The following is a 16,308-nucleotide window of genomic DNA, read 5'->3' on the forward strand; positions in this document are numbered from 1 at the left end:
AATTAAAAATAGTAAGTTGTTGTTGTTATCGATATCATAGGGTAACATCTGAAAATATTGCTTTATTTTAGCACTGTCCTGTGCAATTGCATTATAGCACTGTTCTGTGCAATTCGAAAGTACCGCAACAAGATAAATTCATTAACTGGAAGTAGCAGTTGCCCAGAAACATAATATTGTGTTTACTATCTGTTAAAATCAGTGATTGATTCAAATCTGATTTTGTGTTTACTATTGGTTCGCCCAATTTTTCGTTGTGAGTTTGTGGTATGGTTCATAACTAAAACAACCAAACTCGTTGACATATAGTGCACTTCGCGAAAAGAAATTGAACTCATCTGTTTGCTGTATGATACCTGTTCATTTTCTGTGTTTTATTTTAGTACTATATAGTGCAAATCACGATTAATCGTTTTTTATTATCTGTTATAGCTTAGCAGTACAACATTGCCCTGATATTTTATCCAGAACAATGATTTTCTGTGCAATGCTGCAGTGAATAGTTATCGATAACATGCGATAGCAATTTTAAATTCATTAACCAAAAGATGAACTCCGGCAATCCTGCCCCTATCGATTACAAAGTCAAACGAAGAACATAAATGACAACAAGCACAATAAGTTCTATTGCCGTCGACGTCTAGCTGCCTGTAGCTCATACAAGAAAAAGCAACACAAATAGATGATCAGACGCCAGTGTAAGCTATTATGTTCGGCCTTTGACATTAGAAAGCGTTTTTTCTTGTCTTGCTGTCTTTTCTTCTTTCAATAACAAAACCAAAATTAAGTTGGCCTTTTGATTAGTTTAGTAATTGCAAAGTGCGAACAATTTTTATTAGTGTTGGCTTCAATAAGTTGTTAAATTGTTATTTGAGAGCTAGAGAAGTTATTTATCAACAACAGCATATTAGCATATTGTAAACATGGATATTATGGACATTCAAGCTGTCGAATCTAAGTTGAGTGACGTCACTGTAACCCCAATACCCAGATCTCAGGTTCAAAATTTCTACAACTATCAACAAAGGGAACAAAGAGAACAACAACCTCAAATACAAATCTCAGCTATACATCATACACCCAGGGATCGTCATCACAGCGATCGCGGAGATTCTTCCACATCCGGCCATTCATCAAGCAGAGATCTTTATACGTCCACGTCCAAGAGAGAGCGAGATTATCATCAGCAGCTGAGCAATGTGGCTGCGGCAGTGGCTGGAGGTGGAACAAGTGCTGCTGTTGCAGCGGCAGCTTTGCAATATACACAACAGTTGCAGGCCCAGTTGGCCTTGCTGCAACAACAGGCTAACACCACGGCTTCTCCCTCGATCACCTTGACTCCAGCTGGCCCAGCTGCCCGTTCGGCAGCACATTCAAATAGTATCAGTCATAGTAATCATCACCAGCATCACCATCACAGTTCCAATAGTAATAATAACAACAACAATAATAGTGGCACCAGCAGTAGCATGAATTTAAATGGCTCCCACCAGCATCAGCAGCAACAGCAACATACCCAATCTCAACTCAAATATCCCCAATCATCTTCGCCCGTTGCCTTGTTAGCAGCTCAGTCTTCATTGAATCTAAGCTCTGCTAATTTGCCCAGTAGTAGTGGTGGCGTCGGTGGCCTTAACAATGGCTTAACCAAATATGCGCAACTGTTGGCCATTATTGAGGAAATGGGACGCGATATTAGACCAACTTATACCGGCTCTAGAACTTCCACAGAACGTTTAAAACGTGGCATTGTACATGCCAGAATTTTAGTGCGAGAATGTTTAATGGAGACAGAGCGTTCGGCACGTCAATGAGAATTACTTACACCGGCTGAGTTGTTACGGCTGAGTAGCGACGACGACCAGGAGCATGAGCAAAAGCAGCAACAGGATGTGGAGAGCATCTCATTAACAAGTACTACTGATAATTGTTTTAAGCAATAGTCTTTATAGATGATCTTTACGATTTAATTTTTCTTTAGACATTTTTTTTAGATTTTAGTTTAAATTTTAGTTATATAGACCAAAAGGAATTGCTATACACTAAAAAGAGCAAAGGAATATTTTTGATATTCCTGGAATTATTCCAAAAATATACTTTAATTTTATTCGACACTTTTTTTTCTTAAATAACGCTACCTTATGTTCATGATTAAGCTTTAGTTTTTGTTTCTCCTTTAGATTAAGTTAGTTTTAGTTTTTCCTTGCCCCCCATGGTGGATGGGTATATTATTTTGAATTGATTGTATGCTTTATTAAATGATTTTATTTAAACCATTTCATTTCTCTTTTATTTCAATTTGATCAGAAATTTGTTTTGGTTTATTGTACATTTTTTAAAGAAAACACAAAACCTTGAAACCATTTTATACCTACGTGAGAACCCATATCCATCCAAATTTTACCTCAAGTCTTTAGAGGAGTTGTTACATAGGGTTTTAGCTATAAAATATCAGTATGTACTGCTTGTACAGATTTCCTAGGCATTTTTAGTCAATTTTAATACGGAAGTTAGAAGAGAAGAAAGATGTCTTAGTTTATGTTGTTGAACCATCCAAAAAGTTTAATAAATTGCTAAAGTTCACATTCGTTAATTAAGGCATACAAAAATTAGAAAAATTTCTGCCAATTTGGATACCGATATTTTCTTGCTATACATACAGATTTCTTTGTTCAGTGTCTTATAGTAACATTGGCTAAAGAATATTTTTGTCTTTGACGTGTTTCTTCTAAGACGAAGTAACACCAAAAAAGTAACACTTTAACCCAAAATGTGTTTTTAATTTTTATTGATCAAAGGGTTCACGAAAATATTTATCACAGAGTTTTCAATAATATTGCCAAAGACATATGTATATACCATGTATACCTAAAATGTCAGAATTACAGGAAATATCAAGACGTAAAAAGATTCTTTTTGGACGAATATTTCTGTCTGTCTGTCGAAAGCACGCTTACTTTTGAAGGAGTAAAGCTAGACGCTTAAAGTTATGCACAAATACTTTCAATTAGTGTAGGTCGGTTGGGTTTTAAAATGGGCTATATCGGTCCATGTTTTGATGTAGCTGCTATAATAAACCGATCTTGGATCTTCACGTCTTGAACCTCCAGATGGCGTAATTTAGATCCGATTTGGCTGAATTTTGCATGAAGTGATTTGTTTTAACTTAACTAACAACTGTGTCACGTATAGACCAAATCGGTCCATGTTGTTGTTGTTGCTGTAACCACATTTTCATGTGGAGGTGGCGATCCTGGTCAAGATCCTGTAGGTGAGCATTCTCGTTCCGGTCCAAAGGACCGATCGCCGCGGGAACAAGGTGGCTATTGGTTATTTAAAGGCGCCAGTAACTCGCCTTGTCATATCGAGCACCGCAGGCACTCAGTATTTGGGCAAGAGACGGCGCCACCTGACCTCTCACTGACAGCGACTGCAGTTACAGCTACTCCGGATGAAGCATACCACTATCCGCAACCAGTGGACGCGCCCGGTAGCTCGCAGTTAAGCTTCTCGTGACAGCAATCAACACCACACTGATCGGACCTCAATGTTCCAGACAACCACACAAGGTGTTCACAGCTATACCGTGCAATAGTCTGATAAAGCTGCCATATAAACCGATCTTCAGATTTGCCTCGAGAAGGCTCAATTGGATTTGGCTTAAATTTTGAATGTAAAGTTTTACTTTGACTTCCAACAACCGTGCCAAGACTTCTTGAGCCACTAGAGGGCTAAATTATTACAGAGATTGCAAAAGTGCCAATTTTTATGACTTCTACATAGGTCTATGATTATATAATTGAAAAAGTTTCGACCCGGCCGAACTGATCTCGCTTTTACTTGTTTAAATTACCTTTGAATGTACACTGTAAAAATTCCGTTTCATGTGTTTTCTATTTCTCTTCTCTCCTCTTTCATAATCCACCTAGTTTTTTATGATTTTTTAATTTTTATACATATCTTATATATATAAGATATAATTTTTGTTTGCTAAAAATTACCCCCACACCTTTTCTCAATTAAAAAAACATATTTGTTTTCACTTTGTACTGTATAGATTAGAGTAAAATGGTAGAATTGAAAAATATACATACCTCAATAATAGCCTTCTTTTATATTGTGACCAAAATAAAATCCGAAACCTTAATCATAGTAAAACAAAAAAAAGCAGTTCAGTCAAAAATTATTTTTATAAAAGGTTTCACTAAAACAATTTGAAAGACAGTTTAACTTTTGAAAAAAAAAATTCAATTGAAAAAAATCTTCAAAACTACTTTGTTTAAAAAAATATATATAAAACTTTATTTCTACCATGTAAGCCTAGATTTAGCACAAATATTCAACAACCTATGAATATAACTAGAGAAATTATGTCGATACCTATTTTTCATAGGAAAAACTGAAGAACCATTACCCACAGCTCCTACTTGAAGATTTTTCGAAATTATAACAATTAATGGAAGATTTTTTGTTAAATGTCTTGAACCTAACCTAACAGACTTAAGCTGCTTTGTTAAAACGAAACGGAATGTTTGGATTAGTATACCCCATCCTATGGTGTTGGGTATAAATATTCAAACAAATAAAAACGTATTCGCAAGTTCGGCCGTACCGAACTTTTAATACCCACCACCATGGGTGATGGTCATCAAAATTTATTATAACACTACTATATCCATATTAATATCCAAATATAGTCCGATCTTAATCATATTTGGCTCTGGTGCCGGAAATCGGGTAAAAATGCGCCTTTCATGGAATTAAGCCCTAATTCGGATGATCGATCTATGTGACAGCTATATCTAAATATGGTCCGATCTGGACCATATTTGAGTTGTTTTGTTATGACTTCCAACAACTGTGCCAAGTATGGTTTAAATCGGTTTATAACCTAATATAGCTGTCATATAAACCGATCTGGAATCTTGACTTCTTGAGCCTCTAGTAGGAGTAATTATTATCCAATTTGGCTGAAATTTTGAACAAACGGTTTCTATCATGACCTTCAATCATGAATCGGTCTATAGCCTAAAACAGCACAACAGAGATACCGCGCAAAGAACTCGACAAATTTGATCCATGGTGGAGGGTATTTAAGATTCAGCCCGGCCGAACTTAGCACGCTTTTACTTGTATTTAATTACCAATTCCGTAGTAATTTTTAAGAAACATCTATTTGAACGACTATGAATTTAAAGGTGTCGATATAATTGTTTTTTTATATTATTTATGAAAATTACAAAGTTACAACACAAAGTTATAGGGAATTAAAAATCATAGCTTTTAGAGTTATAAAAAAAACAACAACAAAAAAATTGAGAAAAAAAATTTATTTTAGAGTATAACAGAATTTATAAATGGTTAAGGGGTTGTTTGCATACAAACTCACGGTTTTAGACATTTCACCCCGAATGGGGATATAAAATCCGTGCTCTTCTGCCAAATACCTTTCATTTGAGCCCCATATTGCCATGCTCGGTGGCCCCTCAAACACTTGACACTGAAAATATATCAAAGATTATTGCTCTTCTCTAAGTATTCAGTAAAAGAGTACAGTTTGGAGGTTTTGGCGGTTGGGCATACCTCCAGACATTTAGTCCCGAAGTAAGATACCAATTCCGTGCTCTACTCCAAAAGACATTTTATTTAAGCCCCATATTGCCATGGTCGGCTTGGTGGTGGAGAGCCCACCAAACTCTTGGACCCCTATTTGGACATCAAATTTGTTTTTTACTCTCTAATGCCTTCTATTTGACTCCCATATTGTCATGATTGATCTATAAATCGCATTGGCGGGATTTTTGAGTTGGGGCGGTTCCCCGAGGCACCCCATTCCAATTTATTTTATCTTACAATAAGAGTGCAAACAATATTGAGTCGTCTCACCAATCTCCGAGATCTGGCGTTTTTGAAAATTAAGGTAATGGGAGGGCCTGCCCCTATAAAGGTGCAATTTTCATCCGATTGGTCTAAAATTTTGTACAATGATTTCGCTCATGACTTCCAACTAAATTTATTAAATTTTGTTTTTTTTTCGGTCTGTTCATTGATATCAATCGATCTCCAGATTTTACTACTCATTTTCGTTTGAAATATAAGTGATAGGAAATTAACGATAGTATCGATATTTATTATTGAAAATATCGAATGTTACGATAATCGATAGTTTGCCAGCTCAACTTTAAATGGGAGTTAAACTTCGTTTACACTGCTCGTCAGCTGATTTCATAAAGGGAAAACAGATGGTCGAGCCATTAAATCCTGATTTAAAGAGCAGTGTAAACGGAGTTTTATATCCTGTTCTGAAAAGAGCTGGCAAAATATCGATGGCACTATCGATATTTTGTCTGAACATCGATTGATATTTTTCCTATTGATACTATCGGCAAAGTTAAATTTTTGCAAAATTGAACAGAAATAAGAGATCCGACACTAAATGTATTCTATAAGATACGTTGCGCCTATAGAGGGTTCAACTTTAAACCGATTGGGATACAATTTTGTACAATGATTTCTCTTATGACTGCCAACTGACTTCATTAAACTTAGTAGTCTTCGGTCTGTGCATGAGATTGCTTCCTTATAAATTTATCTCCCGATTTTTACTTCACATTTTTGTTTGAAATGTAGGTGATTGGAAATAAACGATAGTATCGATATTATTAGAAACATCGAACATTTCGAATATTGCGATTATCGATAGTTTGCCATCTCTAGTTCTGAACCGATATGGTTCAGTTCAAGTTGCTATAGTTTAAGTTAAAAAAAAACCTTCCTCTATACAAAATGATTTGGATGTGGATAACCTTTTAGCCATTATTACAAACTGCATTACTAGTAATAATTGTTTGTCTTGCCTAAATGCCCGCTCATATTTACCACAAGATTGACAAGTTTGTTGTTAAATTTTGGCAACTTATGATGTACGTTTTATAAATTTTTTGGCAAATGTAAAGGGCCCATAATATATAGTTTATTAGCTGTTGTATCCTTAAGAAGGGAGTGTATACGATTTTTTATTAATAAAAGAAAAAAAAAAATACAAAAAAAAAAACAATAATTCTACACCAACAAAAAAAAAAATATTATAGAAATAAATGGACAAACATTTTAGGGCCTGATTTATAAAATAAAAATATATTTTTAGTTATAAGGTAGATAATAAATTCGTACTTCATGCCGGATTCACTAATAGAAGGTTAGGTTACTTGCGAAAACATAAAGTGGATAGGCCCCATGGACATCATTGAGGATGTCAAATATTGAAAATGTCATCAAATAGGAGAAAACGTAAAGAAAGAATGACAGTAAAAAGAGAACAAGTTGACATCCTCAATGCCAAGTACTGCCAAAAATTAAAAAATAAATGTATGACGGCTGATCGCTTGGCTTAACCTTATGCAGTGAGTCCTGTACTTTATGATTAAATTTTAAATTAAAAACTCCAAACAACCATTTTGAATTATATTATATATTCCTGAATGCGCCTATAGAAGGAAAACCTCATGGAGATTATAATTGCCTATACATGACGATTAAAAATTTCATAAATAAGAGAAACATAAACAATCAATGAAAGTAAACCAAGAAAAAGTTGACCACTTTAAATGCGAGTTATGTCAAAATTTAAAAAAGAATTCTAAATCAGCTCATTGCTTTTCGACGCTCTCTTTTAGCGTATCCTAATATAAGAGAGACCGAATTGAAATCGCAAGGTTTTTGCAATTTCGGGGAAATGAAATAGGTTTGATTTCTATATATGATATTTTTCTTATGGGTTATGTTCTTTAGGGCGATTTTTTTCAAATTAATATTGTCAACTACTTATATTTACAAAAAAAGCATATTATCTAAATGTTTGAATAGTTCTTACAAAATTTTAAAATATTTTAATATTTTTTAAAAACGTGAATTGAAAAAGATAAATAAACTATTAAGATGAAGTATAAAAAAATGTGTTTTAATCAATTTTGCTTGAAATCTCATATATTTTGGAGGTGTTCATATGTGAAAACCTATTAAAAGTACTGCTATTGGAGGCCACCGTGGTGTAAAGGTTGGCACGTCCGCCAATGATCCCTAATGCCTGTGTTCAAATCCCGGCGTAAACATTAGAAAAAATTTCAGCGGTAATTATCCCCTTACTAATGCTGGGTATTTTAACACAGCTATATCCATTTTGCCCGAAATGAGCCTCATCGCTGAACAGTGGATTTTGATCGAACAGTTGTCACAGAGCACAAATTTCGAAAATAAATTTCAACGATTTTCAGTCGTTGCTCGTTTATGTGTTTCTCCATGATGAAATGACAGAATATGCTGAACACTTTTCACTTTCAAAAATGACGTACAATGAAGTACATAATTATTAGAGAGCGGATACATATGCCAATCCAAATATTTTTTTGAAAATCGGAAGAAGAATTTGAAAACGCAGACATTCGTTTCATTGAATGTAGGTTTAAAAAACGCTAAGAAATTGTTGAATATTTTATGCATATATTGCATATTTTTGCATATTGTGCATATTGTGTATATATTTTGCATATCTTTCGAACATTTTTTGTCATATAAATAATTTTTTAATAAATTGATGTAAACTTTATGTTACACATTATTTTATTTGTAAAATTTCTTTAAGGGAAAAGTGTATGCGGTATACCTAAATGGACTCACCGGTCATTTTGACCCCCTGTATAAAATAGAACCAATGTTCGTAAATCTTGTCAAAATACTTCTTAAACTGGTTTGGTCCACGTAGGTACAAATGTAAAAAATCATCGTCTTTCTAGTGTTAAACACTTAGGTAAACAAAACGATTGCAAACCGCTTTGCCTTTGCTAAATAGTTTTACATAGTAGGTTTTGGTTTTCGTAGAAAAGAAAAATAACTGGATAAATATATATGTATGTGTGTACATACATATATATATTTATCCAGTTTTTATACCCTCCACCATAGGATGGGGGGTATACAAATTTTGTCATTCTGTTTGTAACTACTCGAAATATTCGTCTGAGACCCTATAAAGTATATATATTCATGATCGTCGCGACATTTTATGTCGATGTAGGCATGTCGGTCCGTCCGTCTGTCTGTCGAAAGCACGCTAATTTTCGAAGGAGTAAAGCTATCCGCTTGAAATTTTGCACAAATACTTTTTATTAGTGTAGGTCGGTTGGTATTGTAAATGGGCCATATCGGTTGATGTTTTGATATAGCTGCCATATAAACCGATCTTGGGTCTGGACTTCTTGAGCCTCTAGAGTGCGCAATTTTTATCCGATTGGAATGAAATTTTGCACGACATGTTTTGTTATGATATCCAACAATTGTGACAAGTATGGTTCAAATCGGTCCATAACTTGATATAGCTGCCATATAAACCGATCTGGGGTCTTGATTTCTTGAGCCTCTAGAGTGCGCAATTTTTATCCGATTGGAATGAAATTTTGCACGACGTGTTTTGTTATGATATCCAACAACTGTGCCAAGTATGGTTCAAATCAGTCCATAACCTGATATAGCTGTCATATCAACAGATCTAGGGACTTGACTTCTTGAGCTTCTAGAGGGCGCAATTCCTATCCGATTTGGCTGAAATTTCGCATGACGTATTTTATTCTTACTTTCAACAACTGTGTCAAATAAGATTCAAATCGGTTCATAACCCGATATAGCTGCCATATAAACCGATCTGGGATTTTGACTTCTTGAGCCTCTACAGGTCGCAATTATTATCCGATTTGCCTGAAATTTTGTACGACGGATCCTCTCATGACCATTAACGTACGTGTTTATTATGGTCTGAATCGGTCTATAGCCCGATACAGCTCTCTCTATTTTACTTCTTGAGCCCCCAAAGGGCGCAATTCTTATTCGAATTGGCTGACATTTTACACATATAATTTAATTCTGGTCCAAACCGGACCATATCTTGATATCGCTCTAATAGCAGAGCAAATATTTTCTTATATCCTTTTTTGCCTAAGAAGAGATGCCGGGAAAAGAACTCGAACTTAGCACGCCGAACTTAGCACGCTTTTACCTGTTTTTTCTTAAGTGTTTCTCAAATAGTTGCACACATTATGGTAGCATAGATTTTGTAGTTTGTTGTGGTGCAAGAAAAATTTTGAAATGGTTGGGAATTACTGGACAAATGATTATTCGAAACAAAATGACAAAATAAAGAAAGTTTATATAAAAAGAACAAATCTTGATTGACATCAGTCTTGCAATTGAGAAGAACATATACGGTTGAAATTTTCGAAAATGCAAAAATAGTGCAAATTTAGTTAAAAAAATGGTGTCAAAAAATGTTAAATGATACGCCTTAGATGGAGACGAAGTTTTATGTGGTGTTTGCAAAAAAAAGGTTTGTAAAAAAATTTTTCAATCTCTTCTCTTTTATAGAATAATTATATAGAATTTTATCTGAAAATTGAATTTAAGAATCTGATCAACTTAAATAATATGATCAGTTTATATGGGAGCTATATTAAGATATAGACCGATCTGAACCATAATTGGCACAGATATCAAACACAACTCCTTGTGCCAATTTTCAGCGAAATCGGGAAATAAATACGGCGTTTAAATTTGGACCTAGTATTCTTAGAATACACTTAGAGGAAAATGGGTTTAAGGAGCACATTTATATCCACAAAAGTACTTAGAACCGAAACCATTAAATCATTTAAGGTTGTACATTTTGCATATATCAGATGTGACATCAAATTCGTTTCCTTACACCAAATAATGCCTAAATACAAATTTTGGTCAAAATCGGTCCATAAACAAAAAGTGCATATATATCCGCTCTCTAATAATAATCAACCAGTGCTGCCACCCAAAAATTTGACACCTCAAAAAAAACTTTTGTTTATTAGGTATATAAATCATAAAAAATTGATAGAAAGTATTTTTCGGTATATTGATTTATGAAAAAAGTAATGTATTTATATACAGGTTAAATATTTAATTTACTGAAATACACACATATACTCGTTATTATTATAAACCCCTTGTCAAATTTAGCATTTCTGGCGGGCACAACATTTGGGATACGGCTTGGAAGTATCTTGTGGAAAATATTTGCAGGGTTTTAGCGTATCTATTGGAGGGCAACTGCAATGAATAGAAAAAAGGTTTTTTTAAGATAAATATTTATTTAAAATATTATGACGTATGAACACATTATAATTTAAATCAAACATTTAATCAAATTTTTTCCAAAAATTAGGTTTTCAAGAGAAAAAATAACAAACCATTTTTTTTTTGTTTTTTAAGTTTAGATGGAACCTTTTAAAATTTTTTGTTTTGTTGTTTTTTTTTTTTGAGTTTAAATGCAACCTTTTCTCCTATGTTTACGGCTATGGTTCAGTGAAGAAATTATGCCTAAAAGTTTGTAATATACCCGAAAATACCTGAAAATAATTTAAAAATTTGTTTGACATGGGTGCGTATGATACGCTTTGTTATTTATACACACATACGTCATACGCCACCTTGGTCACTCTTCTTCTATAGTGGATAACTACCTAGTTGCAAATCAATTGCCAAATCAAGGGTATTGCGAACTTTTGGACATTTTTTTTTCCACTGGACATTTCTTTTTCCACTTTTGCTCATGACGTAATACTATTTTACGTCACACAGTGGGATTGAATCGAAAAAAAAACAAGTAAAAAATTTAACGTTTGAGAACGAGTAGCGATAACTCTTTGAAATGTTGGATGGTTATAGCTGTGGTGTTAATGAGGTGAGGTTCTAGGTGGTCTGGGGGCCTCCTAGCAGTTACACAGTTAATTATTGAAAATACAATTTCGATGATTACGCGCAGGGAGTTAATTTGGTCGGCACAAGAACGTCCTGGCCTTAAACATGCCTCTTCCTTCCTTTGCTGTAAAATGCAGGCAAATTACGCTGCAGAAGAAGACTTGCCCTTCTTTGGGATTGGGACCATGATCATCTTCTTCCATTCCGTGCGGACAGCGTTTGTATTCCAGGCCTCCCTGGTTATTGGGGCGATTGCTTGATCTATGGAATGTGCCCCATTCCGCTACAGTATAATAGGTATATCATCAGGGACGGCTGATTTGCCGCTTTTGAGTGAGATCAGAACGGCCTCAATTTCTTCGCAGGTGGGAGGGACTGTAGATATATCCCTGTGCGGGTTTCGGTGCACAGGGGGATTAAGAGGGAAGGAGATTACGTCCTCGGTTGCTGTTCCTTCGGAGCTGAAGAAACTGCGCCATCGCTCTAATTGCTGTTCGGGTGTTGTTAATTCCGAACCGTCCTCATATTTAATTATTGCCGTTGGCCTTATATTGTTGCTTATATCAGCGAACTAGGCGCTTGATCAGCGAGGCGAAGGCGCAACAATTAGTCTTGGCCCCGATTTTAGTTACACTTGATTTTGTCCCTAACAGAGCGTTGCGTAGACGTTTCCGGTATTTTATTCCTCTATAGTTTCGTTGCTAATCCATGGTTTTTGGGATCGTAGAGCAATGCCTATGATATAGGTACCCGTCTCAGTACATGCTGTTGTTACGTCAGCCCATGTAAGGATGTTATTTTGTAGTTTCTCCGTTGACGTTGTCTTGTAGTTTGTTTGAAGTTTGTGCTTTTTGTTTGAGTCATTTTCATGACGGCTGGGCGTAGACGTAGAGTGGCCACTAAGAGCGTGTGGTCACTATCGATGTAGGCTCCTCGTCAAGTACGTGTTCGATTTGATTACGGTTGTTTCCATCTGGTGATTCCCAGGTATATTTGTATAAATTTTTATGGAGAATTTTGGGCCTCCAATAAAGAGCCGGTTTCTTGCGCAGAAATCAACCAATCTGCCGCCATTGTCATTCCTGGTATCGCCAAGTCCTTGCATTCCCATGATTGATTGTAAATTATTGTTGTTATTGCCCACCTTGGCATTAAAATCTCCCATAACAAGTTTAATGTCTCATTTTGGTAGAGAGCGTGTCACTGCGTCGAGTTGGAAATGGAATTGATACTTTGTGTCGTCGTTATTGGGTTCGGTTGGCGCGAAGCATTGGAACTACGCACGGACATAACCCGATATAGCTCCCATATAAACCGATCTCACGATTAGATTTCTTATGGCTGATTTGGCTGAAATTTTCTACAACGGCTTTTCCCATGATTTTCATCTTACGCGTCAAATATAGTCTGAATCGGCCTTATACAGCTCCCATATAAACCGTTATCCCGATTTTGCTTTTTGAGCCCCTAAAGGGCGCACTTCTTACCCGAATGGATAATGGGCTGAAATTTTATACAATAACTTCTACTTCTATTCAATTATGGTGCGAATGGACCATAACTTGATAAAGCTTCAATAGCATAGTAATTTTTACCCATTATCGTTTGTTTAACGGGCAAAGAACTCGATAAATGCGATCAATGGTGGGGGTTTACATAAGAATTGGGCGGCCGAACTTAGCACGCTTAAAATTGATTAGCACGCAGGTTTAGTTCTTGAACGGGCCAAATCGGACAATATTTATATATAGCTGCCATATAGACCGATCTGGTGATTTAGGGTCTTAAGCACATAAAAGCCGCATTTTTTGTTCGATTTTCGGGCCATATTCACGTATAGCTGCCATATAGACCGATATGTCGATTTAGGGTCTTGAGCCTGTAGCAGGCGCATTTGTTACCTGAATTCGCTGAAATTCGGAACAGTAAGCTTTATTAGGCCCATCGATGTTCGATCTGAATATGGTCTTTATAGGGCCATAGTTACATATAGCTGCCATATAGACCGATATGTCAATTTAGGGCCTTGAGCCCGTAGCAGGCGCATTTGTTATCCCAATTCGTTGAAATTCGGAACAGTGAGCTTTATTAGGCCCATCGATATTTGATCTGAATATGGTCCATATCAGGCTATATTTACATATAGCTGCCATATAGACCGATATGCCGATTTAGGGTCTTAAACCCGTAGCACGCGCATTTGTTACCCGATTTCGTGAAAATTCGGAACAGTGAGTTTAACTAGGAGCTTCGACATCTGACCGAATATGGTCCATTTGGGAACATATATGGATATAGTTGCCATACAGACCGATATGTCGATTTAGGGTCTTGAGCCCGTAGCAGGCGCATTTGTTACCCGAATTCGTTGAAATTCGGAACAGTAAGCTATATTAGGCCCATCGATATTCGATCTGAATATGGTCTTTATAGGGGCATATTTACATATAGCTGCCGTAAAGACCGATATGCCGATTTAGGGTCTTGAGCCAGTAGCAGGAGCATTTGTAACCGGATTTCGCTGAATTTTGAAACATTGAGATTTACTAGGGGCTTCGACATCCCACTTGAATATGGTCCATATCGGAACATATGTGGATATAGTTGCCATATAGACCGATTCAGGGTCTTAAGTCTAGTAACAGGCGCATTTATCACCCGATTTTGCTGAAAATTGCGATGGTAAGTTTTATTAGACCCATCGATATTCGAACCAAATATGGTCAGTTCGATCTGCCGATTTTGATTCTTAGGGCCATAACAGGCGTATTTATTACCCGATTTCGCCGAATTTGAGCAGTGTATATTAAGTGTATATTAAGGCTCCCGAAATCGGTTTCGAATACGGTCTAGATCAGGCTATATTTAGATATAGCTGCTATATAGATTGAACTTCAGCTGCAGGGTCAAATGCTTTATTATTCGAATTGTGTGAAATTTGAAACAAACATCCGACTTGATTATGGTCCAGAACGGACAATATTTTTCTGAAAAATAAATTTTCATAAAACTTTTTGAAAAAAAAAAATTATATTACAAATTTTGACCAAATGACCAATAAATTATTTATTCTAAGAAAAGTAATTAAAAAATATTCCTTGGCACTTACTTGGAGTGTATCATTCCGTTTTTGCCAAAACATTCATAAATTTCACATGTTCCTGGGGGTTGATATTTCTCACCTTGATCGAATGTCTTACCATTGACGGTACATTTATCAGCAGCTGTAGATGAAAAGACAGTGTGAGAGAGAGAGAGGGTAAGAATAAGTTAGACTATACAAATGATTTAAAGCCTATTTGAAATGAAATTCTTCAATTCGTTATGGTGAAATAAAAATAAAACTCTGAACCTTGGATTTATCATTGTTCCAGGGGAACAGTCTTAAAAATTCCATTATTTTTACAAATTGTTTCGATTTCTTTGGTAAATATTACGCCTTACCTTGAGCAATGCCAATAATGGCAAAAATTACTGCAATTAAAGTGTAGAATTTCATTTTGTCTCGAATGGACTTTTTCGTCTTGATGACTTGTATTCTCTTTGCCGTTTAAATATCAACTGATTATGGCTTAATTAAAAATATTCTAAATTTAGTGGTTTGGCTGTGCTTGTGAGATATTATGTGATGTTCTTAAGAGCATCAAGTGGTACGTATATTAAATTTGATACACTCAAAAAAATTAAGGTACACTTTTTAGCAGAACTAAAAAATCAAATTCAAGTATCGGTTCAAGTGGGACCAATATCTATTAGCGAAAATTAATGCGGAGAGGTTCTAATCATAGGGCATGCGTTCTTCTAGGTAGATTGCGAAGACAAGCTTATACATTATTAAGGCGGTAACCCATAGGCTTCTGCTACCTTATTATTCTTTAGACAGGTTAGTGCCTCGCTGATCTCATACGAAAACCAGCAGTTGGGAAAAATGTTATTTCCCTAACCTTACCACACAATCTGTAGCTGTTGTCAGGAGGATATGCCTGTATCAAAGTCATCTGTTAAATGTTTAGTTCTTTAGTAGAATTTTTGGAGTTAATTATAATTTCTATACATTTAATCACACTACCGTCTATCCATTTCTCTCTCCTTTCTATGGAATAGACGTTTCCCCATTCACTCTTTTTCCCTAGTCAACGTGGACGTTGTTAATGTCTGCAGGTTTGATCTGTATGCCATTTTCTTGTCGTAACATGGTTGTCAGGCGAAGCCATGTGGTACCCAAGTTCTTCTTTCTCGCCATTTTCCATGAAGTTATTATTATTAAAAATGCCTGCTACTTTCTCTCGTTCATATAAATGTTTATGGCAATTCAATTTTCTTTAAGTGTAACAAGTAATAGGAAATGTGACTACAATGAGTCTGTTGTTACGGCAGCCTTGCCTCTATTATTAAAATATTAATTTTAATTAAGCATTTAGATAAAATTGTCACATTGGATGAAAAATTAACAAATGGTGCTGGTAGCGACGTGTTCCAGATTTCGCCCCCACAACGTTTTTTAGACCAAAAGGTTGTCGTCAGATCGAA

The 16,308-nt window shown here is 35.6% G+C and overlaps 2 protein-coding genes across 2 annotated transcripts; one reads left to right on the top strand and one right to left on the bottom strand.

Moving 5' to 3' along the window:
* Positions 1–622: 622 nt before the first annotated feature.
* Positions 623–2,276, top strand: LOC106084892 (nuclear transcription factor Y subunit gamma). Its single transcript, XM_013248844.2, has one exon. It carries the CDS (start codon positions 924–926, stop codon positions 1,812–1,814), a length of 891 nt encoding a protein of 296 aa, XP_013104298.1. The 5' UTR covers positions 623–923; the 3' UTR covers positions 1,815–2,276.
* An 8,632-nt stretch (positions 2,277–10,908) lies between these two features.
* On the bottom strand, positions 10,909–15,349 carry LOC106084919 (uncharacterized). The gene is made up of 3 exons (XM_013248891.2): positions 15,223–15,349; positions 14,888–15,002; positions 10,909–11,127 (listed from the first exon to the last, which is right to left on the bottom strand). The coding sequence occupies exons 1-3, from the start codon at positions 15,275–15,277 to the stop codon at positions 11,034–11,036; spliced, it is 264 nt and encodes an 87-aa protein (XP_013104345.1). The 5' UTR covers positions 15,278–15,349; the 3' UTR covers positions 10,909–11,033.
* Positions 15,350–16,308: the final 959 nt, after the last annotated feature.

This window comes from Stomoxys calcitrans, chromosome 4 (genome assembly GCF_963082655.1).
Source record: "Stomoxys calcitrans chromosome 4, idStoCalc2.1, whole genome shotgun sequence".
NCBI lineage: Eukaryota > Metazoa > Arthropoda > Insecta > Diptera > Muscidae > Stomoxys > Stomoxys calcitrans.